The sequence below is a fragment of the Andrena cerasifolii genome, chromosome 8 (assembly GCF_050908995.1).
Source record: "Andrena cerasifolii isolate SP2316 chromosome 8, iyAndCera1_principal, whole genome shotgun sequence".
Taxonomy (NCBI): domain Eukaryota; kingdom Metazoa; phylum Arthropoda; class Insecta; order Hymenoptera; family Andrenidae; genus Andrena; species Andrena cerasifolii.
Window position 1 is genome coordinate 15,200,912 of NC_135125.1, and position 27,517 is coordinate 15,228,428.

At 39.2% G+C, this 27,517-nt stretch overlaps 6 protein-coding genes across 16 annotated transcripts; 3 read left to right on the forward strand and 3 right to left on the reverse strand.

Moving 5' to 3' along the window:
- The first annotated feature begins 17 nt into the window (after nt 1–17).
- LOC143372548 (uncharacterized) lies at nt 18–3,685 on the forward strand. 7 transcript variants are annotated; one of them, XM_076818839.1, is made up of 7 exons: nt 18–300; nt 1,843–2,202; nt 2,268–2,454; nt 2,571–2,729; nt 2,921–3,115; nt 3,208–3,471; nt 3,533–3,685. In XM_076818839.1, the coding sequence occupies exons 2-7, from the start codon at nt 1,854–1,856 to the stop codon at nt 3,597–3,599; spliced, it is 1,221 nt and encodes a 406-aa protein (XP_076674954.1). In that variant the 5' UTR covers nt 18–300; nt 1,843–1,853; the 3' UTR covers nt 3,600–3,685. The 7 variants fall into 7 exon arrangements, with proteins under 7 accessions (XP_076674954.1, XP_076674947.1, XP_076674951.1 ...); XM_076818832.1 differs by lacking the exon at nt 18–300 and adding an exon at nt 754–1,489 and having other exon boundaries at nt 1,579–2,202; XM_076818836.1 differs by lacking the exon at nt 18–300 and adding an exon at nt 808–1,452 and having other exon boundaries at nt 1,823–2,202.
- Nucleotides 2,772–5,689, reverse strand: LOC143372551 (uncharacterized). Its single transcript, XM_076818846.1, has 4 exons — nt 5,170–5,689; nt 4,786–5,106; nt 4,492–4,713; nt 2,772–4,419 (listed from the first exon to the last, which is right to left on the reverse strand). The coding sequence occupies exons 1-4, from the start codon at nt 5,356–5,358 to the stop codon at nt 3,970–3,972; spliced, it is 1,182 nt and encodes a 393-aa protein (XP_076674961.1). The 5' UTR covers nt 5,359–5,689; the 3' UTR covers nt 2,772–3,969.
- A 705-nt stretch (nt 5,690–6,394) lies between these two features.
- Nucleotides 6,395–10,754, forward strand: LOC143372602 (uncharacterized). Of its 2 annotated transcripts, none has more exons than XM_076818953.1 (6): nt 6,395–7,241; nt 7,323–7,448; nt 9,645–9,671; nt 9,778–9,845; nt 9,903–10,106; nt 10,194–10,754. In XM_076818953.1, exons 1-6 carry the CDS (start codon nt 6,905–6,907, stop codon nt 10,275–10,277), a joined length of 846 nt encoding a protein of 281 aa, XP_076675068.1. In that variant the 5' UTR covers nt 6,395–6,904; the 3' UTR covers nt 10,278–10,754. The 2 variants fall into 2 exon arrangements, with proteins under 2 accessions (XP_076675068.1, XP_076675067.1); XM_076818952.1 differs by having other exon boundaries at nt 6,424–7,241; nt 9,630–9,671.
- LOC143372601 (protein CNPPD1) lies at nt 10,649–12,531 on the reverse strand. Its single transcript, XM_076818950.1, has 5 exons — nt 12,341–12,531; nt 12,171–12,267; nt 11,820–12,025; nt 11,621–11,749; nt 10,649–11,532 (listed from the first exon to the last, which is right to left on the reverse strand). The coding sequence occupies exons 2-5, from the start codon at nt 12,262–12,264 to the stop codon at nt 10,804–10,806; spliced, it is 1,158 nt and encodes a 385-aa protein (XP_076675065.1). The 5' UTR covers nt 12,265–12,267; nt 12,341–12,531; the 3' UTR covers nt 10,649–10,803.
- Nucleotides 12,532–12,810: 279 nt separating this feature from the next.
- On the forward strand, nt 12,811–18,390 carry LOC143372600 (actin-binding protein IPP). 3 transcript variants are annotated; one of them, XM_076818949.1, is made up of 7 exons: nt 12,811–13,234; nt 13,446–14,035; nt 14,621–14,786; nt 14,859–15,205; nt 15,272–15,618; nt 15,695–15,915; nt 15,975–18,390. In XM_076818949.1, exons 2-7 carry the CDS (start codon nt 13,488–13,490, stop codon nt 16,209–16,211), a joined length of 1,866 nt encoding a protein of 621 aa, XP_076675064.1. In that variant the 5' UTR covers nt 12,811–13,234; nt 13,446–13,487; the 3' UTR covers nt 16,212–18,390. The 3 variants fall into 3 exon arrangements, with proteins under 3 accessions (XP_076675064.1, XP_076675062.1, XP_076675063.1); XM_076818947.1 differs by having other exon boundaries at nt 13,522–14,035; XM_076818948.1 differs by having other exon boundaries at nt 13,525–14,035.
- Nucleotides 18,391–19,056: 666 nt separating this feature from the next.
- On the reverse strand, nt 19,057–26,932 carry Sf3b1 (splicing factor 3B subunit 1). Of its 2 annotated transcripts, XM_076818945.1 has the most exons (19): nt 26,683–26,932; nt 26,355–26,533; nt 26,206–26,292; nt 25,997–26,123; nt 23,900–23,979; nt 23,649–23,816; nt 23,354–23,570; nt 22,878–23,282; nt 22,335–22,798; nt 21,904–22,261; nt 21,536–21,828; nt 21,333–21,458; nt 21,044–21,265; nt 20,791–20,973; nt 20,534–20,722; nt 20,271–20,446; nt 19,917–20,189; nt 19,622–19,838; nt 19,057–19,498 (listed from the first exon to the last, which is right to left on the reverse strand). In XM_076818945.1, exons 1-19 carry the CDS (start codon nt 26,708–26,710, stop codon nt 19,340–19,342), a joined length of 3,951 nt encoding a protein of 1,316 aa, XP_076675060.1. In that variant the 5' UTR covers nt 26,711–26,932; the 3' UTR covers nt 19,057–19,339. The 2 variants fall into 2 exon arrangements, with proteins under 2 accessions (XP_076675060.1, XP_076675061.1); XM_076818946.1 differs by lacking the exons at nt 25,997–26,123; nt 26,206–26,292; nt 26,355–26,533; nt 26,683–26,932 and adding an exon at nt 24,283–25,953.
- Nucleotides 26,933–27,517: the final 585 nt, after the last annotated feature.

Consider the following 27,517-nt stretch of genomic DNA (forward strand, 5'->3'; position numbering starts at 1 on the left):
GCGTATGAAACTATACATAATTACACGTACTGAATGAACTTATGATTTACAATTTACATTCCTCGACGGATAATACACAGATGTAGATACTCGAGAATATTTAATATTTGGCAAATATATCGCACTCGAGAGAAATTGAGAATCTTAAAAAATCACATAGTTTTAATAAGATAAGTATGCGACGTAGTTTCGTTTCCCACCCACCAGAACTTTAAGGTGTTCCAGAAATACACGAAGTGTGCAGACTTATAAGTGGATAATTGAATTAATTAAAGGAAACAAACAACTTTGTAATTAACGGTTCGCTAACTATTATATAATATCTTTAATATTCTGTCTTATTGTTTGCAATCCAACAGTTTTCTGTGTGATTTGCAAGTGCTCTGACAAGACCAGGGGCGGATTTTGGTATAGGTTAAGTAGATTGCAGTTTAGGGCGGCAAATTTTGGGAACCACAAAATTTTGGGGAGCATCAAAGTTTGGAAGCGGCAAATTTTGGGGAGCGATGAATTTTGGGAAGTGATAAATTTTGGGGAGTGGCAAATTTTGAGAGCGACATATTTTAGGGAGCGGCAAATTTTGGAAAGCGGCATAATTTGGAGAGCGGCAAATTTTGAGCGAAAGAAATTGGGAAAGGTTTAAACACAGACGCTTGAGACAACTTTACAACTCAGATGTAAGTTGCCATATTTAATTAATTTTGAAATTGTCTCAATTATTTTAAATTAAAATATTTAATAATATTTCGCGGAAAGGGCGACATGCGCTTGTTAGCCTAGGGCCTAGGAGCATCGAATCTTCAAATTCGCTCCTGGCCAAGTTGCATTTAAAAGCCATGAAATTCTTGGATTTTAAATTTGAAGGAATCATTTTAAATTAATATATACACGGAATTTAAGACTAAAGAAAATCAGCAATAAAGAAAGAAAATCATCAGAGGAATATCAATATCGTTGAAAATTTAAACAAAATTAATTTGTGACAACGAAGCATATTCTGTATTCATAAAGAACTGTACTATGTTACAAACTAAAAAACTGAATAATATATACCTCAAAGAGTATACATTTATAGATTTACATAAATGAAAAAAGACATTTTTTGTTTCTTTTTACGAGTTCTAAGTTCGTACTATTTTTGTGGAACACTCTGTATACTAATGGACGGGTACACTATATATGCAACTTGAAACAGCTGATCCCGCTTGCCTATAGCATTGTTACATGCATTTTGCAACATGTATCGATTCTTGCGGATATAAACTGTCGGTAAGAGTCGGAAATAAACAATGGATAAGTACAAGCACACCTCAATACACGAAATAAATAAAGATATAGCCTTAACTTTCAATTGTTGTCTCCAACACAATCGCGTATTTATTCATACAACGTAATAAAATATGTGACAGCTTGTCACGTCTGTGTAATTCTATTTCTACTATCTACTATCTACTATATATTCCTACTATTCATCATTATTAGGGAAGCAGTAAGTACAATGTTTCAAAATAAATATGCGTAACATTTTTAAACTGATACCAATTATTTTATATCTCAAAGATCGTGTCATTGATGTAGATATCATCCGAACATATCACCGAGATCACGTACAATTCTTTCTCGAGTCTGTCGATAGAAATTTCTATATAATAATTATACAACAATGTTATTATCAAACGACATTGCTTTATAATAGGGTATTAATATAAATCCCTCGAGCAGACCAAGTTATTTTGAGCATACCCCGAAGGTTGGCTGCCAACCTCAGAAATTCAGAATCTGCTTCTCCGATTTAATGTCTAAAACATTCTTTTGATTAAACTCGTTTAAAAATGGACTCAGATTCTACGGAAATGGTGAACGAAATCAAAGAGAAGGTAATATTGCACTGGAACTGTCGGAGCCTCGTGGAATTCCCCGAGGCGATAAGAATGTATGGGAGCCACATCCAAGAAATATATTTAAAATGGAATAAGCTCACGACGTTGCCTCCGTGGATCGTAGAACTGTTCAATGTCACCAATTTATACATATATGGAAACTTGATCAGGGAACTACCTCCGGAACTTTGTCAGATGACTCAGTTAACAGCCCTCGACTTGAGCGCTAATCAATTAGAGCGAATACCTCCTTGTATAGGGAACTTAGTTAATTTGAAATCTTTATTACTAAATCAGAATGTAATAGATAAATTACCAGTTGGTAAGTCCCTAAACTTTGTCTCCGCGTGGGTGTATTTAATTTAATTCTTTGCATACTTTTTATAGAAATGCAACGAATGCGTAGCTTAGAAATTTTGTCCATTTCTGGAAACAGATTTGTTGTGTTACCAGAATGGATCGGTTCTTTGCCCAAACTGAAAGAGTTAAATGCGGATAATAATTACCTGATGGAACTACCTAATAGACTTACATTATCACCAGAGATATCAGTGATCTCCGTCTGTTCTAACAGGTTGTTATATGGAATAAATAGAAGCGGTCACAGCGTTGAGATAAATTAGTTATATATAAGACTTTCTGTTAACGGCATTAAATGCTTCCATTTTATGCAGAATAACTTTTATATAGGCTAAGGCATTTACCACTAAATGGATTTGTAGCATCCCCTTGCATTAGATTCGATGCAAACTTATATTTGAATTATTTGTCCTACCCACTTCTTCATCAGTTAATGTCACAAGTTCAAGATTCGTATACATACGATCAAAGAGGCATTCTGGGGCACGGGTGAGTAGTATGTATGAGTACAAAATAAATACAATATAACGGTTGAGCAGAAAAATGTAACTTAAGGTATATTTAAACCTTTTAATATAAATTAACGCATAATACAGATTTCTTGTTCCATTTAATTCTTAACACTAAGAAATTCGCGTTTGTTATTATATTTATAAATAAGCGTGTATATACAATCTTAGATGTTTCAAATCCAATTACGAGAACACTGTGTTACGTACAAATATAAAGTTGAACATAATAATAAATGCACTGCACGGAAAAGATACTGATTTTCTGATTGTGTTACCACGACAACTTTTAAAGGTCTATAATGTTCACGAAAGCACAGTTGTTTCCCTGTGGGAGTTAGCTTTGAGGAGATCTTACACCGAAAGGTAAATACCGTAGTTTCATGGACTATATCGTTTTTAACGAGAACTCGGCGCCATCCGATACTTCAATGCAAAGATTCGATACTTAATTCTAGGTATAATCATACGCTTAATATTGCTGCATCACCTATAAATATAACTGTTCGCTATGAACCGATTGCCATAAATAATTGTCAAGTACTTGACTTCGCAATGTCTCCTATAAATCATGCCTCTTGCAACTTGCTAATCAATGGACCTATTAGTATTTGCGTGAATGCTGAATGCCAGCAGCCAATCTTCACAGAAGCTTGGGTTACCGTTGGCGCTAGCCATCACACAGAGCCTGTGACAACAGTCGCTTTATGCTGCTGCAAAAGGTACGAGAAATGTTATATATACATCTCTATATAATATCAAGAATTTATCTTAATTTTGCAGATGTGCGTCTGAGTTTACTAAACATTCCAACATGACAGTTATTCATGACTGGCATCGTATAGTTTAATGTTACTTACTTCGTTTAATAGGCAATTCTGTAAATATAATATATCTAAAATGTAATAATAAAAGACTTGTAGTGTTTTTAAATTAGATTTAACGATCTTTTATCATTTACTTTAAACGTTTATCGGCAGTTGCTCAATGTATATCATTTAAAAATATTTACCTAACGTTCTATCTTACAGCGGCCAGTAGATCGAATTCCTATTATACAAACAAGCTATAAATATTTTAGTCACCGAATAGTGCCTGCTCAGAAAATAGCACGTCTCTCTACGGCTCGAAAATTTTATTTGTAGTAAATTTCTATCTTTTCCAAAGTAGAAAGTTTGTTTAGACCGTTTCTTTCATTTATTCGTTACGCAGTCCTACGTTTAAGCTATAAGAAAGTCTAAAGCTCTGTCGCGATCGACGTTACATTTTAAAAGCGCGGCAGACGCTTCCTCTTCGGGGAAACCTAAGTCGCGTAAAGTGCACAGATTTTTATAGTAAACTTTGGCTTTCTCTTGATTGTACTCTGTAAGGGCGAGTGCTTTCTCAGCGTCCTCTTCAGAAATTCCTATCTCCTCTAAGGACTGCACAGCCAATAAGTATTCCACGATCTTTTTGTTATCTTGGCCACCCAAGTCGCGTATGGCGCGAGCAGCTCTCGATAAAGGGAAACCCATGTCGTTTAGATGGCGAGCTAATTTCTTGTCCTCCTCCGTTAAGTCCAGTAACAAATTCATAAGTGTAACTTGATTCGATACTATCGGCTCTTCTATTTTCGATGCTTTGTGGGAAGTGGTGTTAGGATATTGTAAATTTGGCCAGGGTTTCCAGTCCTGTTATAACAGATAGATAATTGGAAAATTAAACATATATAAACAGTCTAGTCTTTTAAAAAATACTGTTACCTCCATAAAAGGTCTTTCTAAGTCTCTCTGTAGTTCTTGTACAATTGTGGACACGCTACGGTGCTTAACATTTTCCTGTTCATTCTCTTCTTCTTGATTACTCATTTCGATTTTGGTATTATCATTTTTCTCTTCCATATGGACTTCGGTCCTAATGGTTAAGTCGTTCAGTATACTCTCTAATTTTGCTGGCGGTACCCACTGAGATGTAGGTTGTAGCACCTAAACAATATACAATAAACAGATTGAAGTCGCTATTCGTTATTTAAACAATTATAAACCCATTCCATTAACCTGTGCAAGTTCTTCCATATCATTAATCGTCTTTAATTCCATGTTGTCAAAAGGACTGCTGGTGTCGTTATCAAAATCGGCGAAATCAAGACCATTCGTTTTCACATCGTCGTGGAGATCATTTGCTGGCGGAGATAAAGGCTGTGGAGTAAGAATCGTTGTCTCCGGCACGGGAGCATTTACAGGTACTTGTTTCACAGTGTCAGGTAGCGGTGGTGGTGGAGGTGGGGAGAATTCTTTCTTCTCTTTCTTCCTCTTTTCGTCTAATCGTGCGACCAGTGCTTTATTGTTCGCTTGTCTAACTTTACGCCATTCGGTCATCTAGAAATCAAACTTTCAACAGTTCTTGCCCATTATCATTGTTTACGCAAAGCTGTACCCTACCTTTTCGAGTACGGATCGCTCCAAACTAAAGTCGTAAGTCAACTTCGACACGTCCGGTAGTTTATTATTATATACAGCTGGTAAACACACCTTCCTCGGAGGTTTATAGGCCTCTGCAATTTTGACGTGAACACCGTCCATGTAGGACGCAACCAAATCACATTGCGCCGACACCGATGAGCGAGCCATACTTCAGAAGTACAGAACAATCGCTGGCAAATACTTTGCCGACTTTTAAATCAATATACACAATCCATATAATGTCATGACATAGTATATGTTTCTTATTTTCATCTCTTTTGGATATCTTCGTACACTTAATACTGCATACTTAAACCATATTCGTGGGAAATACACCCAAGTAATTTTTCGATTACATTCGCTAACTCGTACTTGACAGCGTCTCGTGATTTAAATTTCCGATGCCTTCCCATGCAGCTACACTAAATGAAATTAGTGTATAAGAACACGGCGCGCAAATAATTCGCTCCGGCACCTGGCGGTGATGACCGCGCACTAAAGTCCCTAATTTGAAATGTGCGGCAAACTAAATCATTTGTTTAGAATTTGAAAGTATACTTAATTAACAACAAGCTTCATAAAGTTTTAATTATATAACTACGACTACGCCAAGATGGGACACTCATGACGCCTCGAGCGCCTGAGACCAGGTGTCTTTGAGGTGTTGTGGGGCCGGCTGGAAATTCTGACAGGGAATTTCAACGTGGTCCGGTGTCCGTGGAACCCAAAAGGGTTCTGCTCGCGAATCGTGCGAAGTTGATTGAACAAGACAATTTGTAACGAATAACTTTGAACGAAATAAAGATTATTGAACTGAACTAAATTTAATTATTGAATATTAACCAGAACTATTAAGAAACGAACAAAGATATTTAAAGATTGATCAAAAGTTGGGCTTTATTATAACACGTCCGTGCTTTTACAACGTCGGTGATGAATTGCGAGGCGAAGAAACAGGCTTCTTCGTACGTTCGTTCCTCTTTTTAAAATTAATACATTGTTTTCGAGCGATAAGGAAGGAGGCGAAGACAAATTTCAAATGTAATAAACTTCATCCTTAACTCTTTAAAGTTCGAACTTTGCGCTCCAAGAGCTTGCGCTAAACGCCGCTAGAGCAAGAATCGCAAAACGCAACAGAGGTAGAGCACTAAATGTGAGTCGTAGATTAAATAGGGGAAAAAATTATTTTTCACTTTTTAGTGCACTTTTATTTTTTTGAAGTCGGTTTTAATTTTTTTTTTTAATTTTTTTGGCGGAAAAAGCCGAAGAAACAACGCACACGGACGGGAATACTTAGAGATACCTACGCTTGTGTGCAGAGCGGTGGCAGCAAAGTGGGAGACGACGGTAGGTCATGGTGGGGATAAAGCACTTGTCCCACGTTCCACGATTCTTGCATCACTGTTGTGTCCGACACATGACGGGACTCGACTACTAGTGACTACTAGTTATAGCGGTGACAGGATCGAGTGGATTGAGTCACTCGTCGCCACTCACCGCCAGTTGATCCGAACAGAGATACATATGCGGTTTTATCTGCCTTCGAGCGCTGATCTTAACATCCGCACTTGAAACATTATCATTCTTAAGCGGTTCAGTTGATTAGTTTCCGAGGATTAACGTGGCGCGTGTTCTTGCAGTCTGGTCCGACTTTAGCTCCTTCCGAATAAAATAATATTTAAAGGACCTTCGGTAACTTCGGTTTCGTAGAAAGATGACGGTCACAGCCATCGCCGGTCAAACGATTCTGATCCCGCGGGAAATAGCGTATTTCGGTAGAAATATATCGCGCCTTTATCATCGTCATCGAAAACTATGCTGTGTGAATGATTTTCTGTTAGGAAAATGCTTGTCAGCACCGCTCCTCGCCGATACGTGGACTGTACAGAGGACCTGTCACACCAGCAAAAGCAAAGTAGACAGTTTCCCTGGCATTCTGACAAAACAGCAGGCGAAAGAGCTAGCGTCCAAGCTCACCGCAGAGGAACGCGATCTCTTTCTGACCGCTCTGCAAGAATCTAAATCCGAAGAGGATAAGGCTGGATTTCAGCGTAACTACTTTTTATTGTGATAGAAGAATGTACAGGAGAAACATTTGCGATGCAGATATATCCTTGTTATACTTCTTTCAGGTCAGTTAGCAGTTTTCCGGTGGTGCAATGAACTTGGGAGACCTAGCAAGATACCTTCGCTGGGCACCGTGGACGCTACAGGCAAATATTGCCGCGTGCCTGACGATTGGCTGATACGCAAGTATGGTAGGAACACCAAAATAACATTTACCATAATTAATCAAGAATAATTCATAATATTAAGACAGATTCAATAACATTTGATATTACTAGTATTGTGTAAGGGATATTGTTAAATCGACAGAGATGTTTGGACTAGAGCGAGCTATACTTGTTATATACTTTTTGCTTGAAAAGCTGGTGGGAACGGTATGTAACGGTCGTAGCACGCTTGGTCCAAGATACCACCATTGATTTAACATAATTTTCTTTTGATATTGGAGACTTTGATGGACTAATAATAACCCAGAATAATATACGAATTTACTAATAATTCTAAGTTGAAGAGTGAAGATATTTATTATTATCATATTGCGATTCAGTGTAATTCCCATTACTCTTTAACAATATAAAAATTTTCCCCTTATTGCATTCTACACGGACATCACGCTGTAAGTTTAATGCATGTTAAACTATATATTTTACTAAATTCTATGGCCTAACTCTTTCACTTGCTTCTCTTCTACTCTCACTGAACATTCTGGATATTTTAAAAAGACTACAGAGCCACACTTAGGTAATAAATCACATTATATACACATTGGTACCATCTTTGTCGCGGTATACACGATAATATCATTCAATTAGAGCCATTTAAATTATATTTTCTGGATAAGAACATAATATGCGATGATAAATATTTATGGAGACTTGCCCTTTTCAATATGCGTAACTTTTTCACGGGTAATACACTCGAGAAATCTGCACTTTAAGGGGGAACACCACTGTGACGGCCGGAAAAGTAAACCATTTTTAAGGATTTTTTTTCAGTAATAATTTACAGTTTTCAAAGAAAAATTTTATTACCTACCTTTAGTACGCTGTCTTAAGAGACTATACAAAAAAATAAATAGAAAAACATCCATAAATTTTAATGTATTGATTAATCTTCTAGACCCACCCACGCGAGTTGGTCGAATGTGTAACTATGGAACAGCAGGTCCGAAATCAAATTTCATTTTTCTTTTATAAACTATATTAGTGTAGTTTCCATTGTACGTACGGATTCTTTGATTGAAAACAAATTTTTTTAAATACGCTCGAAAAACTGTTATCTTATTCGCGGATTTTCGAAACTTTTCTTTTAATGCGCACCATTTTTACAAAAATAATTTGTTTAAGAAATCGGTACGTACAACGGAAACTACACTCATATAGTTTATAAAAAAAAAAATGAAATTAGATTTCGGACCTGCTGTTCCATAGTTACAGATTCGACCAGCTCGCGTGGGGGGTCTAAAAGATTAATTAATATATTAAAATTTATGGATGTTTTTCTATTTATTTTTTCTTGTATAGTCTCTTAAGACAGCGTACTAAAGGTAGGTAATACAAATTCTCTATGAAAACTGTAAATTATTCCTGAAAAAAATTCGTCAAAATGGCTTACTTTTCCGGCCGTCGCAGTGGTGTTCCCCCTTGAACGAACAATTGCTTCCTGCTTTTTAACTGAAACGTACCATTCTCTTCAGTAGGATTTTCTACAGTTTGATTAAGAAGCTCGAATACATTTTTCATGTTTCGAGAATCACTTCAATGAACATAATGCGGTATGATTCTTGCCTGAATAGGCAGGTAAAAATAAATTGAGGCTTTAGGTAAATAATCTTACAAATTCCACTACATAAGACTAAATCGTTGAAATATTTTTTACAAACACAATTTCCATTATTTAAGTTGATTTTCACATCTCCCGCAGAACCGCAATTTTGCACAAACTCAAGAATGCTCCTTTTTTAGCGTAGAATTCTCCTTTTTAACATATGTTACGCACTATTTAGTAAACTTTAATGTAAATGTTTAGGTAAAAAGAATGTACTTTGGTTTGAATAAAGTTTTATTTCGCAAAATCTTGTGTACGTGATTAATTAGTCGATCGTCCTAAGAATCTTGAGTTTCTATCGAATAGATTTCACTCAATTCCGGCAGGCACTTTTCATATGAATGTTTAGAGTTAATTATTATTTAAAGATACATTTTAATTCATCCCCATTGCATATCTAAAGAAACGAGTGCATGAATGGTAACTATTTTGTGTTTCGTAAGTAATGTGAAGATTATCTTCTTGTAATCAAGTATTTTCTTGTTAGCGAACCTTGTTTCTTTACGAAAGTACACCCATTTATATTCTGCTCTTTCCCGTTACAGTTGAAAAAATTCCAGGACCAACCACCAGAGATCTAGTATTAGGTACGAAACTCGATGTATCTCGTATTTGATGCTTCATGTTACGCTTGAAGTATGAATCTATCTGAAAGACACGTAATTTCAAATTTCTTGGCTAATGTTCTTACAGTTGGAATTGCGAACGCAATTCCATTCATCGGCTTTGGTTTTCTTGACAACTTCATCATGATTGTCGCTGTACGTATCACAGGCTTAATACAGTTTATTCTCCAGTGTGTAATTCGCTCGTTTCAGGGGGATCAGATCGAAATAATGTTAAATAAAAGATTTCCAATATCCACTATGACAGCCGCCGCATTAGGAAACACTGTGTCCGATATAATAGGAATCGGATCTGTACATTACGTAGAAATTTTTGCACAAAAGATTGGATTTCGAGCGCCGAAGCTTACTTCCATCGAGTTAAATCTGCCTAAAACAAAACTAGCTGCTAATGTGGTATGATATTTGCTTTTATATTCTATTTAAAAATGCTACCTTAATGCTTCGCCGGAGGAAGAAGGAAAATAATATCTAACAATTTAGGGTCGAGTTATTGGAGTTACGATTGGATGTCTAATTGGGATGTCGCCTATTCCTCTGTTTTCGTATTTCCATAATAGCGATTGAAGTTGCGAATATTAGGCGCTTAAAAATCTTTCTTACGCATCAAGTAGATGTGTGATAATGGAGACGGAAATCATCCGGTTACTATGTATGATATAAATGGAGCTTTTATCATTATTTGCAATATTAATTTATGACAATCATACGTGTTTATGTAATATAATTGTATTCTCTGTAATAACGAATGTATTTAATGTACGAATGTATATAAGATAACTTTAATGTATTATCGAAATGGTACCAATAGCATTAGCAATAGATGTACTATAGGTGTCTTATATTCCTCATTAATTCTCCGTCTATTACAGCAACTTGCGAACTCCTACGAGACTAGCCTCTCGCGGATTGCCTTAGCTTTAAAAATAATAACACACTTATGCGTGTCTCATGGTATTTATTGAAAAAATCACTTTGTTAGTATAGAAATTATTCATACGTTTACAAGTTAGTACAAAAAATATATACTCTTTCTTTTCTCTAGCGAAGGTGTTACGTTTTGTTAATTCTCTAAAATTCGGACATTTAATCTTCAGTACTTGTGACCCCGAGTTATTTTCGTGACGTAATTCACGTAATAGCTCCAGTCGTCCAGAAAAAAATCTATGCCCAGGACTTGGTTCCAGTCCTGCATTTTTATTAGCTCGTCCGAATCCTGCCTCAAGGTGGTACTGTCCAGCACGAACTTGGTAGGTGTCATTAATGAATCTGTATGCCCGATTTCATCCTTTATCGTGTGCAACGTCTGCTTCGATTCCAAGCCTGAATATTCCGGTAGCCAGGTCATAACTGAATTCAGCCACCATTCCCAGCGCTCGTTCACAGTCTGGTTTGATTCGGTACTTTCGCAATACTCTTGAGTTTCATTGCAATTCGATAAAGTCGGCATGAAATCGGTGGGTAAAACATTTTCCGACGCAGCTTCTACTGTTGTATCCATTATTGGATTTAAATCTACTTTCGTAATGTTTGTAGGATTTGTTGTTGCTTGCCGTGGGCTAAGTACTGTCCCTGGAAGGTAGCTCGCGACTAAAGCGGAGCCCAGGAGGGTGACTATCCCCGCGGTATACGTTGCCAAACATATGGACGATATGTTTATCATGGCGTGCGCCACTGTTATTAGCTCCATTGAATTCATTAGACAACTTAACTCCGTATACGAAAACCAGCCCCTCTTTCGTGCTTCTTTGTAAGCTATATCTTTCTCCAGTCTCTGTAGTCTTTCCCAAAAGTCTTGATTGCTAACGAAAACCGTCCAATCCTAAGTAGTTTATAAAATTCAAAAGACTATCAGTAAAATTCACCAGTAACTTATAGCGGAATGGCGTGCAATCATATAGCTCCCTTACAATGGCATTGAGAAAGTCCTTTTCCAATTGATTCATTTCCATTATACTTAAATCACCAGATTGTGCCCATTCGAAGTTAAAAACTTCACCTTCTTCCCCTTCGTCGTTCAGAAATTTACTCGCCACCATCTACAAAATACATATTATAGTCTCCCAAACCACGATACCTTCTTTAAAGCAATGCGACTCAAATTAATACCAATGAAACGAGGAAAAGTTCAGAGGGGGCCACTCGTTGAAGGTACTCTGGATTACAGTCTTTTAGTCTTTCTAAGTACAGCAAAGCCAAGACTAGGGAACAAGGCGAGACGCACGCGTTTCTAGAGATTCTACTCGCTTCCTCCACATCCAGTCGTTCCAATGTATGACCGCTCCTCGCTTCGGTGAAGAGTTCCGCTGCCAATTCTAAGAGGAAATTGTAATTACATAATCGCTGTGCGAGAAAACAATTCGATCAATTACGTAACATCGCTGGAAACCAATTAAAGGGATACACCGCCACCGTAGCATCTCACACGAAACGTAGGGAATGCAAACGATTTGTACTAACCAATAACAGGCAAACTGAGACAATCGGTCATCGGTAATTTGGAATAGTATAACGACTTTGTTATACGATTTAAGAACTCGTCATGATTGCCCATGCTCTGTAACACGACGCACAAGTGAGAAAAAGAGGATCCTTTTCCCTTTCAAAGGGATGGTAAACAGCTGCCTTACCTTAAGTTTCGGCGAGGCTTTTCGTCAAACAAACAAACAGACGGAGTGGACCAGGCTTCCTATACAGTTTCAAATGTACACTCCCGGAAAGGGGAGCAAGGAACGATTGTCTTTAATACAAAGACACCGTGTCCGGAGTAATATCAATCTATTATAATTTCAGGCGAAACGTGATGATTTACGTTCCCTGTGCATAATGAATAGGGCTGAAGGTGGAATGCCATTCGTACCACTACAAATGGAGATCAGCTGACTGAAGAAAATGTTACGATATTTATCCGTCGAATTAAACGCCGAAGTAGTAATGCCCGTTTGAAAAGACGGAGCCAGATAAGACGCTTGGGTAGGAAGAATTATCGTACTTTCTGTCTAATTACGCCTCCGCCATATTCGTATGTGCGCCTTATTGTTGGCATAACTGCGAGGCAATGAACTCATAATTGAATTACCAAAATCGAATGAGCAGAGTGAGTGAGCAGAATGCTTCAATTTAAATGTGTAAAACTAAAAAAGTAATCGGTTGTTCATTTTTAAGTTTCAAGCGGAATCACAGGTTCCTGCTCAGCGGAGATATCGCGAGACGATAATACGTGTCAAGCCGAAAGTCGATACTTCTGTATCACATTTCTTAGGTGTGGTGCGAACATTGTATTTATTAGTAAGGATTCACTTGCGGCTACTTTCACGCGCTAAACAGGTTATTTGACATATGGCAGATTTCTTATTACCGAATTAGCTACTAATTGGTAGTATCGCTAAAGGGTTGAACTGCCTGAAAAGTGGCGTCGAACAATAGTAAACCACGTGAAAATGTGATAGCAGTGATGCGTTTAAAAGGGAAAAACAATAGCAAATCCTTTCACAGCGTTTATAAGGTGCTTTCGCGTATATGCCGTAAGTACACTGTGTTTAACAGTTCAATTAACAAAACCGCCCATTTGCTTCCCTGAAGAGATACGGTTCTGTTATTATTCTACACGATGTATTGGATTAATAAAACTAGTTTAAGATTTCGAAGTATCATTTTGCTCGTATGTTATTATTCGCTTCTCTGATAAGTAAGTTTGAGAAATAAAAATGCTGTATGTTGGTCATAATTATGTAGAATTGGAAACTATTACTTCCGTCGAGTGCTTTAAGAAACACGATGATACGCACGATGATGAGAATGATCTTGTCAGTAGGAACCGCTGATAAAGGCCAACTTGATGGTTTCATGGCGGATGCTGCGACGCCATCCATAAAGAATGTCCATAATTGCAGCAATATGGATTTCACGGCGCAAGCTGCAAAACAAACTTCCGACGTCCCGAATATTATTGCTCCGAAAGTACTGAGGAACTTGAACACTCAAAGACTAAACAATCAGTTCACCGATGTCGGCTTGGTCGCCGAGGGCTGCGTCATTAGAGCGCATAGATCGGTCCTGGCAGCGGGCAGCGCGTATTTTAATGCTATGTTCACTGGCGGTCTTGTCGAAGAACAGCAGGAACTCATAGAAATTCATTCCGTGTCTGCTAATATTCTGCCACTACTGGTGGATTTCATTTATACTGGGTATGTTGATATTACTCAGGATAATGTCCAAGAATTGTTCGCAGCTGCTGATATGCTAGAATTGGACGAAGTGGTGTCTGGTTGTATTGTCTACTTGAAGCAGCAGCTGCATTACTCGAATGCTCTCGGGATTTATAGGTGAGATTAGGGATATTATTCCAAAAGGGACCGGTGGCCGATTGAGATGAGGTTTGGGGGGAGGGGGTGTGGACCCTAAATCTAAAATTGTAGCTTCGAGTATTTATTAGTTTTCGAAATATTAATAAAAAATTATTGTTAATTTTTTTTAAAATTTTTTTTGGACGTTGGTGCAGGCTCCCCTACCCGGAAACTCTCCAGTCTTGCCATTTTTTATTTTTGAAATTTTGTAATCACACTCATTTTTAGCATCGTTAAACTCACATCGGTTCGCTGTCATGCTTTACGCGCCCGCTCGCGGGCGCGCACTCCCGCGCTGATCTAGCCCCAACAAATACTAATACCCCGGGATAAGTTGGAAAGTGGAATGCGTTGCATCGGTATAAGTCAACAGAAATATTGTTAAGAGGAGGGATCGTGGTAAAGTAATTAAAAAAAATCGGTATGTTGTACCTTTTTATGTACATTTACCCCTGTATCTTTTGAACGCATTAATTACCAAAGCTAAAATTTTATATTTGGGGTCTTTCCACACCGGAACTGTTATTCTGTGGAACTGTCTTCCGAAATACCTTTACTTCACAGATTCGCGGAAGCGCATAACCGATTGAATCTTTTGGAGACCGCTCTTCGCTTTATACACGTCAATTTCCCACAAGTTTCTCTGGAGGAAGAATTTCTGGATCTACCGAAAGAACATCTCGTTAATTTTCTCAGCAGTGATTATATTCATATCGACACTGAATTCCAGGTTTGTACTTTTCCATGAGAGCTGAAAGCGTGTATCTGCGGATTCGCAGTCAATGTTTTTACATACTATCAGGTCTTCCAAGCTGCATATAACTGGATCACCCATGACATACCATCGAGACGGTGTCACGTATTCGAGATATTAGGTCACATACGTTTACGGCTGTGTTCAATAGTGGAATTAGAACAAGTTATTTTGGAGTGTAAAGACGCGAGCCTCCTTGTTGCGCTGAGATCCATACAGAAAGATTTAGTATCGAACAAAGGGTGCCTCGTGTCTCTTCATGCAGAACCAAGACTTTGCGTGAAGAAGAACATTTTACTGATCGGCGGTTCAAGGCGCGAGCACTCGGAACACAGTGGTTGCAGGGTTATCGAAAGTACTTATGAATCAGTGGAGAAATACGATATATTCACAGGGTACAATCACGTTCTATTTACTTAGAGATCTTTAATTGCCTTCCAATCTTACGATTGCTCTTACAGACAATGGAGCAAAGTGGCACCGATGAGCATAGGTCGAATACTACCAGGAGTTTCGTCATTAGATGGTAGAGTGTTCGTTGTTGGTGGAGAGATGGAATCAGGTATTACCGTCACTTGCGAATGTTACGATCCACGTAATAACGTGTGGACCCCGCTTGCCTGTATGGAGAAGCCTAGGTGTGAATTTGGACTCTGTGCCTTGAACAATAGCTTGTACGCATTCGGCGGTTGGGTGGGCGACGATATCGGCGGCTCGATAGAAGTATATGATCCAATAGCTAATTCTTGGACACTAGATGGGCAGCTTCCGGAACCGAGATTTAGTATGGGAGTGGTGGCTTATGAAGGTGAGCATTCTCTGAATTTAAACCAATAAACACGTGCAGGTAACAGGCGATGCTAAACCTTTGACTACCTTCGCAGGATTGATATATATAGTGGGCGGTTGCACGCATGACAGCAGACATCGTCAAGATGTAATGTGTTACAATCCAGTGACTAGGGAATGGACTTCCTTAGCTCCGATGCTCACGCCACGCTCGCAAATGGGAATCAGCATTCTCGATGGGTACCTTTACGTTATTGGCGGCACTAATAAGAATGGGTTATTCTTGACGTCGGTCGAACGATACTCTTTCGAGAAGGTAATTTCTAACGCAATCTCTGTTAAACATTCTCTACATCGTCGTTTCCTATGTTCCAGAACAAATGGAGTAACGTGGAGCCCATGCATCTGGGTAGGGCGTACCCAGCAGTCGCAGCGGTTGACAGCCGACTCTACGTCATAGGAGGTAATCTGTCACAGGAAATTGATTTTTACCGAACACAGATCACAATTCGTACCGTCGAGTGCTACGATCCGCATTCAAACCAATGGCACAAATGCGCCTCGCTGCAGACGAGCAGAGGCGAGGCGGCGGCGATCGTTGCGCCGGTCTGATTGAAATTCCATGTCAACATTGACAACTTTAGAATCCACTGTGTTGAGCGTATTTTATATCACTTTATCCATGCGCATTTCATTTCGCGTTCCAGAATGATATTCGAATGCCTGTGTGAGATTGCTTAAGTCGATAACATATATCGAACGAGAAACATACTTTATTTGGCTACCCAAGGAGGTAGCTAAAAGATTACGTCGTATATACAGACATAATTAAAGTGACGATACTGAAGTATACTAATAGTACGCTAATAATAGTGTACTAATAAGATACTAAAGTTATCGTAACAAATAAAAATCTGTGTTTATTTTTATCGCGCGTAAGTACATCTTGCAACTGAAATTCAAGTACCACGGACCGGAAGCTGAGCTCTTACGCTTTAAATGACCGCATCTTGAACGAAGTTTGACTGCAAAAAGTATGGGAACCTCAGATTTCTTTTCGCACGAGAAATTTCTATGGCCCATAATTTTCGAGGCAGCTTTATAAGCTAGAATTTTTTTTTTATGACTTACAATTTTAAACCGAGGCTCTCCAGCGTAGGGGCCCCTCACGCGCTTGCTTCCCCTTCCAATCTTTCTTTCGCGCAGCGTGCTTTCCGTTGTCAAGGAGACCGCGCGACGCTACGAAGGCTGCCATGATGGGCTAGCCGGGCTAGCGTCTTCGCGGTATCCCTGACAACGCGGATGAGAGTGAGAGAACCCCGAGCTTAGGCGTAAGCGACCTTGGAGAGCCGTTGGTAGCAATTTTTCTTTTCTATCAAACATAAAATGCAACAGGATTTGAGAAAGGAAAGGTCAAAGAAATATTCCATTTTGAAATTAGTACAGTGTTATCTTTCTGTACCCTCGGTACATAAATTATGTAAACTGATTCCGAAAGGGAGGGCCACTTATATGTGAATCTGCTATGATAGAACTAGGAAGCTACGATATTGAAATACTTTTAAAAAAGAATTTTATTAGCTGTAGAAATGACTGACAGTCTTTCACATTCTATAGTCATTTACCAAAGTTATTGATATACGATATTTTATTGTAAATTCGATCGCACTACACAACGAGAGATAAACGGATATTTCAATGCAACTTGTATAAGAAAGGGATTTCTTAGTGCAAAGGATGCAAGGCGAGATATATCTAGTTTTCATCGAGAATCGTATGTTATGATCACGCGTGCTTGTGATATTTATCGATCTTTTTTTTATATCAAATCAATTCGCTCTACGATAACCGTGTATGTGTGTTCCAATACTTATCAGTTTTTGAGGGTGTAAGAAGAAATGAATACTTAATACTATAACGACATTATCTCTTTAACTGTCTTTTTATTTTAATTTAAATTCTGTAACAGCAGATTTCGAATCGTGAGATCCTGCGGTATGTATAAATCACTGCAGTCATAGATTTACAGTAATAAGTAGGGGTGGGTGCGAAGCTAATTTTTAAATTCTCGAAACTCGAATCCGAAAGTTTTTAAGGCTTCGAAACTCTCGAAACTCGAAGTGCTCGAAAACCGAAGTCAACAAAATTTTTGTATAAATCGCCATTGACCATAAAATTCAATCAAAAATATAACAAAATGAAAATTCTCCAAGCACATCGCGAACAATTCTTTACCCTTTGATTTTATACGTTTCTTTATCTATCTGGGTTTCGAGAGTTTCGACATCTCGAAACTCAAAACTTTCTTGGGTTTCGAGAAATCCATCCCCAGTAATAAGTTTTACAGAGAAGCTTTAACGCAACCGAATTTCAGTGTTTAGAAGTGTGTCTGGTGCTACGTTGAAATTAGAATTGAAATATCTTTTTTATATACTATAAACTTCGTAAACAAACCTGATTTTTTAAATTCTAAGATTAAGAATTTTGAAAGCATAGAGAAATATATATATATATATATATATTAAGTCAAAAGTAAATTTTCAGGAAATTAACGAGGGATGCTTCTCATAATATAAATTGCTCTTGCAAATTCGTAAACAGTAACAACAAGTACTTAGCTTCAGAATAATTTTTACAAGTCATATGTATATTATATCAATGTAATTCTATAATCAACTATTCTTTATGTTCTCATTGTAATAACAGACTCCACTACATTAATTACTCCTATGTACTTCTTATACCAAAGTTTCTTTTTTATTACATGATAAAATGATATACTGTCGTAACAGCCTCTGTTAAGTTTAATTTAACTGCGCCCTTTTTACATAGACCTTTGATGTCGAACCTGCTATCGGTTAATCAGACATGGAATATTATTTACACGCTTTTTAACAAATATAATCAAAATATCAGTAGTAAAATACAAATACGAGACGACAGCAACAAATGATAGCGAGAAGTTGTGGAGAAAGGGGGAGATATATAGAAAGAGGGGCAGAATCTTGACGAGCGATACACGTATGAATAAAAATGTATAAGAACGTTTGTAGCCCGGAAGGGAACAATAAAGTATTATCTACTAACGTACGATTATATATTTACGCATATGCATTTTATATTAGTTTCCGGAACAAGATCAATTTGAAGTTCGATACATTGGACAGCTTTTGTACAAAAATTTCATTGATCGATAAGCATATAAATATTTCGCAGAAGAAAACATATATTATGTTACGTTTAAAAATGGTAAAATCGCTAAGTGTAGCGCGCGAGCGTCTTACACAATATACATCATTGTTAAATATCCAACTTTGGCTTTAGAAAGATGAAAATAATTCCCACTAGTCTCGTGTAACTACGCGATGACGAAAATTAACGTAACGAAGAGAGAAACTATTTTTTTTCAAGGGGAGGACTAAACGGGCATCAAATTCCACAAAGTAAAGTCAATATAGTGTAGATATGAAACTTTTTATTCGTAGGACTGACATATATTTCTTGTCGGGTGAGTCTATGATTAGAACCGATCTTGAAGTCAAAGAGATTTGCGTACAGTTCGTTTAAAGAAGTCCGAGAAATAAATATGCACTTTGAAGTTCACCGTTCTGACTATCTTATGTGTGCTACGTGACGTACAAACTATCCAGCAGATTTTACAAACAAGTAAGCGAATGATACTAACTCTCGTGAACATTTATATAAATGTATGGTACACATCTTTCGTATATACTTAACTATTACAAAACATAGTCCAATTCGTATCTAATGTACTGATTCTTTGGATCGTTCATAATTCGTGGATAGCCAGCAACCAGAGCATCTTGCCCGCCTATGTAAAGGGAATTATAGATTTTCCAATATACATCCCGTACTTTTCGCGCCGGGTGGAATAATCCCTGCAATTTCAAGAATGTTATCGTCAAGGTGTGCTCTTATTCACCGCGTTAAGAAAGTTCGATGAAATCCAGTGGATCTCGAAGCGACGATTTCAAATAAGAATTTATTCCCAAGTTACATACCTGTAAAGTATATTGCAGTATTTTAATTGGTCCAAGAGCGACACGCAAGCCATCTACAGCGTCCATAAATGCTTGTACCAGGTGCGGCGAAGTTTCGAAGACATTGGGCCACACGTGATTCAACAAATGTATGAGTGCATCCTCGCATCCGAAACCATAAACACCCAATGCCATGTGTTTAATGGCAGCACATGCAGTCTGCCTGTGTACTAAATCCCTGTAACAGTAATAACGATAAATAATATGGCCTTGTGTCCATAAAAGACGGTAGCTGTTTTCATGAACGTTTCTTTACCTGTCCATGAGCGCGTCCTCTAGCAACGGACTAACGGCGTAAATGTAATCCTTCCCCATTTCTCCGATGTATTCGAACAAGAATGATAAAGACTTCAACACACCGTTCTGCACGTTCAGCTCTGGCACTCTGTATTCGTTCATTAACGCAGGGAGTACCGTGAACGGGCTGCAAGTTTCTGCGACAATAGCTATGGCCACTGTAGTACACACGCGATTCTGGCGTTCTTGTACTTTCAAATTGTTCAGCAGCGTGGCTAACACATCGTGGGGCCTGCAAACAGAAATGATCGTTTCAAAAGGTCGTTAAAGCACAGTTGCTAGCTAGAGTTTCGTGTTAATAGTCTGTAGTTACCCTATAGCTTTTGCAATGTAGCCGAAGGTATTGACTGTAGCTCTCCTAATCGCTTTCTTATGAGCTTTGAGCAGCTCCAAAAGCTCGAAGCATATCCTCATCCATTCCCTGGCAGATACATACTCGGGGCCTCTGTCTGCGATCCTACCTACCAGGTCAATACAATTCTCTTGTACCTGGAACGTGCCAAATTTGATTTAGTAACTTCTGCGTCTCAAGATCTGAATATACAAATAGGAATTTTTACACGAAGCGACACTGACTTTCTCGTGCCTGTTCTTCAATATTGGCGTAAGTCGCGGTAGCAGGTCTTTGATAGGCGGTGTCATTTTTGTCATTCCTATGACATTAACGATAGCTTTCAACGCACCTAAAATGCTACCCAACACTTCAGGGTATTCCTCACCCAAGTATTCATAAAGCACAACACCTAAATGGCCCATTAGTTTCTCCTGTTGGTAACGTAAACGTACTTCATTAGTAACCAATTCGTACAATGAATTGCGAAAATCAATTTTACCTCTTGGCAGGTTTTCATGACGACAGCAATTCGCGAGATTAGATCAGCCGCTTGTTGCCTGACTTTCGCTGACTTGTTATTCAATCTCCACAATATCGTACCGCATATCTGCGGCAAATACGCCTTCACTCGTTTTCCCAGTGTGTTCACGATGGTACCAAAACCATTCAGCATCACGACATCCTGTGGCGAAGTAAATTCATTATAGCATTCGCATAAACGAAGCTTTCGTAGCATTTCGAGTACTACAAACCTCTGTCGTCTGTTCTTGGAAGGCGTACAAGATACCGTCTATAAGTTGCTCCTCCAAGCGGGAATCAACATCCGCAGCTCCCAAGTTACCCATTATCTTTTCAATAGTTTCCATAACCATTTTCCTATACTGTTCGTTTTCATCCTTCAGATCATCCACCACGCGGTTTATAATCTCCGACGCGCCAACTTTGTTCGCGATTTCAACCGTCGTGTCGACCAGCTACGAAATCAAGAAGTTAGAACGTTTGCAGCCTCTCGCAAGCTTCGGTTCCGCGTGGGATACTTACCTGTCTATAATTTCTACGATCTAAAGCCATTCGATGATTCCAAAAGTGCTTGAAGAAATGAGGAAGAATCTCGTCTTTGATGTACTGCGCTTCCACACCATCTGTCCCGCAACATTGTTTCACCACCTATTGGGAACGTTTGCATAATTTTTAGTCAGGCGAAACCTTAGACAGGAGAATGTATCATTGTTCGAGCATCTTACCTTCAAAACAATCTTCTTCATTTCTTCGTCGGGCGACTGGAATTCACGAATGAGAATCAACATCACTTCGCGAGTATAATAGTTGGCGTATTCAGCGTCCATAAGAGGAATTAGATAACCAATCGCCTTCAAGAAGGCAGCAAGACCTTTCCCCCTGTGCGTACGGATACCTTTCCAGAGTGGTTTCAGAACAGAGTCGAAGCTTTCGATACCATAGGGCGTTGCTGCCTCGGCTAACGCAGCAATCGCTAAAGCTGTGATAGTACGAACTTTTTGCTGCTCGTCGACCAAACCTGTGAATTAATCAACGTCCTTTAACCGTTTCCTTTGAAATAGAATGACTCGGTGGTCCGCAATGGTATAATTACCGTGCTCTATGATCTCGACCAAACTCTTCAGATGCGGCAATATAGCGCAGCCCATAAGAATAGCGATTTGTTGTACGATTTTGATGCCAGTGTGACGAGCTTGCCATGATTTTTTACTACGACACACGGCTTTGAGGAACGGTAGTAGAGAAGGGATTCCCAACGCCGACGCGACCACAGCGAATGCCCTTGCGGTCGTGTTACGCACGTATTCGTCTATATTATCGATATCTGGTCTCATCGTGGAGATCATCGTAGCTAAACCAGCTGCTTTCGCCAGATTAGAAATTATTTCTCTGCCTTCTACGCGAGCATAGTAGTCTTCGTCGATCAGCAAAGGTTCAATGACCACCAAAATCTGAAACGCAAGTTGTATTTTACGTTTGTCGAGGTCAGAGACAGACAATGCTGTGTAAAATAAGCATACGCACCTTATGTACATAAGGCCTGACCAAATCGTCAAGTTTGTAAAGAATACGATCGATGACTTTCACGAGAAGATGACGCTCTTGATCCTCCAACGTAGGAGACATAAGGAGAGGAAGTATCTGATTGAACAACGGACCCGCGCCAAATTCCCTCGCCTTGTCTGTGATCTGTCTTAGAGCAGCCTTCCTCATTGGCGGCGTGCCGTTCTTGATTTTCAAAAGTAGCTTCATGATCTTCCTCTCCTTCTGCTCCTCGGGGCTGAGAGTCTCTTCGTCAACGTCCACTAGTAATTTATCAAAATATTGTGCGTCCTCTGGCTTCATGAACGGCAGATTCCCCTTCGGTTGATTGTCCACGAATTTTGCGGTTTTGTCTTCCGTCTGGATAAAGAATCCCTGCGGGGTGCCGGCGATCGGCGTTGGCGTAGCAGTGAGCTTCCTCGCGGGCGTACGAATTGGTATGTACCCTGTCGTAGGAGAATATACGCTTGATTGTTATTATTCTGTCATTGTAGTCTCGGGGTAGATAGTGTCCCTAATGCTTACCAGCCGGTGGCTGCAGAACTTTGTACCCAGGTGGAAACAGGGCGTCTAGTTCGTCATCTGAAAGCGGTCTATTTCGCTCGTCGATTTCTCGTTCCCAGCGATACGCTTGGAGCTGCTCCGGCGTCATGGACATCAGGTGTCCCGGCGTTGGGGTGGCCAGTCCCATAGCTTTAGGTCCGGTTGGCGTCACTCCGCTAGGTGTTAGAATAGAAGTCTGATGTGGAGTCGCAAGGGGCGTCGCTGGAGTCTGGGGCGTCATAGAGCCGGGTGTCTGGTTCGAAGGTGTTTCGTCCCACCGACTTCGACGTTTGCTTGCAGACGGTGTCGGTGTCTCCTGAATTAGATCTCCGGCAACGCGATCGGTCCTCGGTGTCTCGGCCCAGCCGCTGCTATGCCCGGGCGTTTCTGTTGAAAAGAATTCCGATATCGTTAGCTTGGTCTGTAATGTTTCGGCGGCACTTACAGCGCGAACATACCCCGTTCAGTTTTCGGCGTTTCATCCCAACGATTTCTACGGCTCGAAACAGTTTTCTCGTGAGACGGGGTTTCCCTACCAGGAGTAGCCGCACCAGGTGTTGCATGCCCTGGAGTAGCATCCCACATTCTAGTACTTACGCCTGGCGTCGCACCAGGAGTTTCTCCACCTTTGCCGTGGCCAGGCGTTTCGTCCCATCTAATCGCAGCTGGTGTTACCTGTTGGTGTTTAAAGAGAATTAATGGTAACTCGTTTTACGTGGTTCAGAAATAAGGTCGGGGGTAGTTCTTTATTACATCTGCATTGTCCCAGGATGTTGGCGTGGCAGTGGTACCACTTGACTTTTTCGGAGTTGGAGCATCATCTGTCTGATCCCAACGGCCCCTTTTCTTAGGCGCTGGCTTGGGCTCGCCGTTTGCTTTTAATGTTCCTTCTTTGGCTTTCTCTGCTAGTTTCTTTCTTAACTGTAAGTGCACGGAAGAATAGTCGTATAAATGTTTGTATTGCTCATGCAGGGGTAACGAAGGAAACGGAATGTTGAATATACCTCAGTTTCTTCGCCTTTGAGTAATTGTTCCCGCATAATCTCAGTGTACGTCCTAGAACCGATATCTGGAGTCTTGCCACCTGTAATCAAGAATCAAACGTCACGCAAAGCGCAACCATTAGATAATCGTTCGAAGAATGCTCAAATTTTCAGAAACTTCTGACATACCTAGTCATTTTATTATAATATTCATTGTTTAAATGCCCTCAGAATATGTTTGCGCATATTCTAAGTAAACTACTGAATTCACTCTCATTTCCACGTTGCATATACCATTAAGTTAAGCGACAGAGCGGTTTTAGAAAGAGATCACAAATGTACCATATTAATCGCACAACGGACATTAGAGAGCTGCAACAGCAGATGGCATATAGCATACGTACGTGAAAATTTGGTGCCATAGGGAGCACTGTCCTGCTCAAGCCTTCCACATCGAAAAATACTTTAGCCATCTAAAAATCAACTCATTCTTGTTATTAATAATATTTGCACACCAACCACTCATACTAGTTTTTTTTTCAATATTTACGTTCTCGCGAAAAACACATGACACAATGAGAGCTCAATGGCATACCATTGTCTAGGTTTCGATCAAGATGCCGAACGGAAAAGCTTTCGCTAAGAAAGGGGGCGCGCGGAAATGATATGTGATCAAGATGGAAAACAAGATTAAGTCTCATTGTATCATTTATACGAAGTGACTGTAATGCTGTGACAATTCAATCTCGCTTAACCTTCGACATAGTATCCTCGGTAAGCAGATGATTCCAAATGTGCAGACCGTCACTAAGATTGGAAAAAAATGTATACATTAGTATGTATTTGAAAGAGTCGCATTCATTCTCTTCATTCAAGACAGTTTTTTTTCTACTTCTCATTGCTCCCATAATCTGAGCATAAAGAAATCTTAAATCTATTAGCTACTAATAACTGAGGCAGTGTTCCGGGCAACATTTTCTCGTCTACGAACTAGATGAAAACTTTTTATACAAGCTGTGGCGCCTCAGGTTTTTCGGGAAGCAGGAATGCGCTTCGTCGTTTCCTCAGTTATTGTAGCGGCTAATACTACAGCAATACAGGGATGTACTGATTACTTAAACATTCGTAAGGGAAACGTGGATTACAATACATTGTTTAAGGTAGAACCTGTACATGTTAGGAGTAGTTCGTGCTTGCTGTAGTATCGGTATACTTAATATCTTCACTCTATATATATGTACATAGGGCTTATCTAAGAACATACAATCTTACACGAGTCAGTGTGTGAAAACTTCGACTTTACAGAAACATTCAAAGAATTAAAGATGTCAGATACATGATGGGCGAATCGAACTATACCGTGAATCGTTTGAAACGAAGCTTTCGTATTAATTATTTACTGGTTAAGACGGACAGAGTATGATCTTACCGAGTGAGTAAGATTATATAACAGAGTTCGACTAATTCAGGGGAATTGCGTATTCTGCTTTTACGTTGCATATTTATAATTTCGCTTATCTGACAAAATTCTAGATTCTATGTTATAAACGATAATCGTAAAAAGAAATAATAGTGAATAGAGAAAAAACGTAATTAAATGTTGCTATTTAACTATTGAAAACTTTGTGTGGTGACTGTTTTTCAAACATGTATACAGCATTATGATATGAAAGAGTCAACTCCGCTTTTGGTACGTAGGATCGATCTTGTCAGGCATAAATACCGTTTAATGAAAAATTATATTAGCCGCTTACGCACGACGTTATACTCCTGCCTTATTAAAGTCAAGTTGACTCCTTCTTTGCGATACGTTGCAATATATTTAATGAGTTCATTTTCTTATAAACTGTAGTGATAAAAAGCTTTGTTGTGCATATATTTTGTCGCGATATAATCAGTATGCAATTTTCTACATTCGACTATTCGAGACTGCAAATATATTCGGTTATGAATAGTGAAAATCTCTTGCCTGTGTGTAAAGATATTTGTAACAACCAATTATCATAGTTCATTATACTGCTACAAAATATAAACAAAAACGGTAATATGTAAACACACTTATGTCTAATTACCTGTTCTGTTCTTATAACTCATAGCTTAAAAGAAAGAAATACCAACCTTCTGCGAATGGATCAACACGTTCGGGAGATATAATCATTCTGCGTCTTTTTTGCCTATATTCATCTTCCCTATCCGCTATGGTGGGTCGTCGTCTATCCGCAAAGGGATCATAATCTTTTTCACTCTGCGCAACAAAGCGATTAATTATTAGCGGCGTTACAATTACTCGTACGATTAGTAATAACATTCCTTCGCGTATTCCTTACCTGTGCAACGTCATTAAGCAATGCGGCGGGTGCATTGTAACCAGGTCTCTTATTAGTGCTAAACGTAGTTGGCTCGTAATCTTCGTCCTTGGAAAATACAGAGCAACGCGTTAAATATCGTAACTTCAAACTAAACTTACTGAAATTACCTCAATTTCATCGTTGGCTGCAATCGATGTAACGTAGCCTTCGTATTTGTTGTTACTTCCATCGTAAATGTCTTGATCGTAGAAGCCAGTCTTCCCCAGACCCACTTGATCCTTCTCTGCCGCTACATTTTGAATCTCCTTTTTCTTGGACTGTATTTCTCTTATTTGTGCTTCAATGTCTGCGGATTAGCATAGTACTATTCGTTACGGTGATACGGTGTGAGAAGTAAATCGCAATTCAGAAAATGGTAATAAAATTCGTGTAACTAATCATATTGCACAGTTTCTCTTTCGGATCGCCAGTAAATTCAGTCCACAACAAACAAACCTTCGTGCGTTCTAGGAATGGAATCCATCGTGCAGCGTCGAAACCTGACAGCAGGCAACCCCTGAAATTCTCGACAGAAATTCCGCCCGACTCTATTTCCAACACGTGAGCACGGTTTTTATCTTTATATTTTCACACGCGCGTAGCCCGTTCACGTTAACGATAACATCCGATCGAATGTGAAAATTATAGCAGAGAACCAAGTTCCGTTCCTTACCAATTTTTACATTGGTAATGATTATAAGATGGCATACTACGTATTGTTCCTAAATCGTTAGGGCGAATTAATATTAATGTCGCGCCCCATATTAAGGTACGTATCCAATGAGACTATTCGCTGCTGTGAACACTTGCCCTAAAACTAGGGATATTTCGTTGCCGCCATAATGTAACTAGATGGCACTCTGCCGCTATACCCCAGATAAATCATCCAATCGCACTTGTTTGCATTATTAAAGCACATCACTCTGAGCAGAACCTTTGAAGTTCTTACTTGACCTTGGCATTTAAATTGGTTGTCTATTCGAGCGGGATATTCAAATCGACTAAATGTATCCAGACCTTACCGCAATTTGCTGATTATTGCCGAAGTTTACCGTGGTTTACCGATCATTGCCGAGTGGGCATTTAAATTGGTTGTCTAGTGATTTCCCTAGTTTATGTCTGTCCTTGTCGAGTGACGCCTCTTATTATATCTCCTCTTTGATACAACTATGTAATTTTGAATGCGTAACGAATTGGGACGGAACGTTTAAATGCAGCACAATGAATATTCCTCGTAGAAGTGAATCAATCGTTTCTGCATTTAAATGAATCGAACGACCATTTTTCTTCC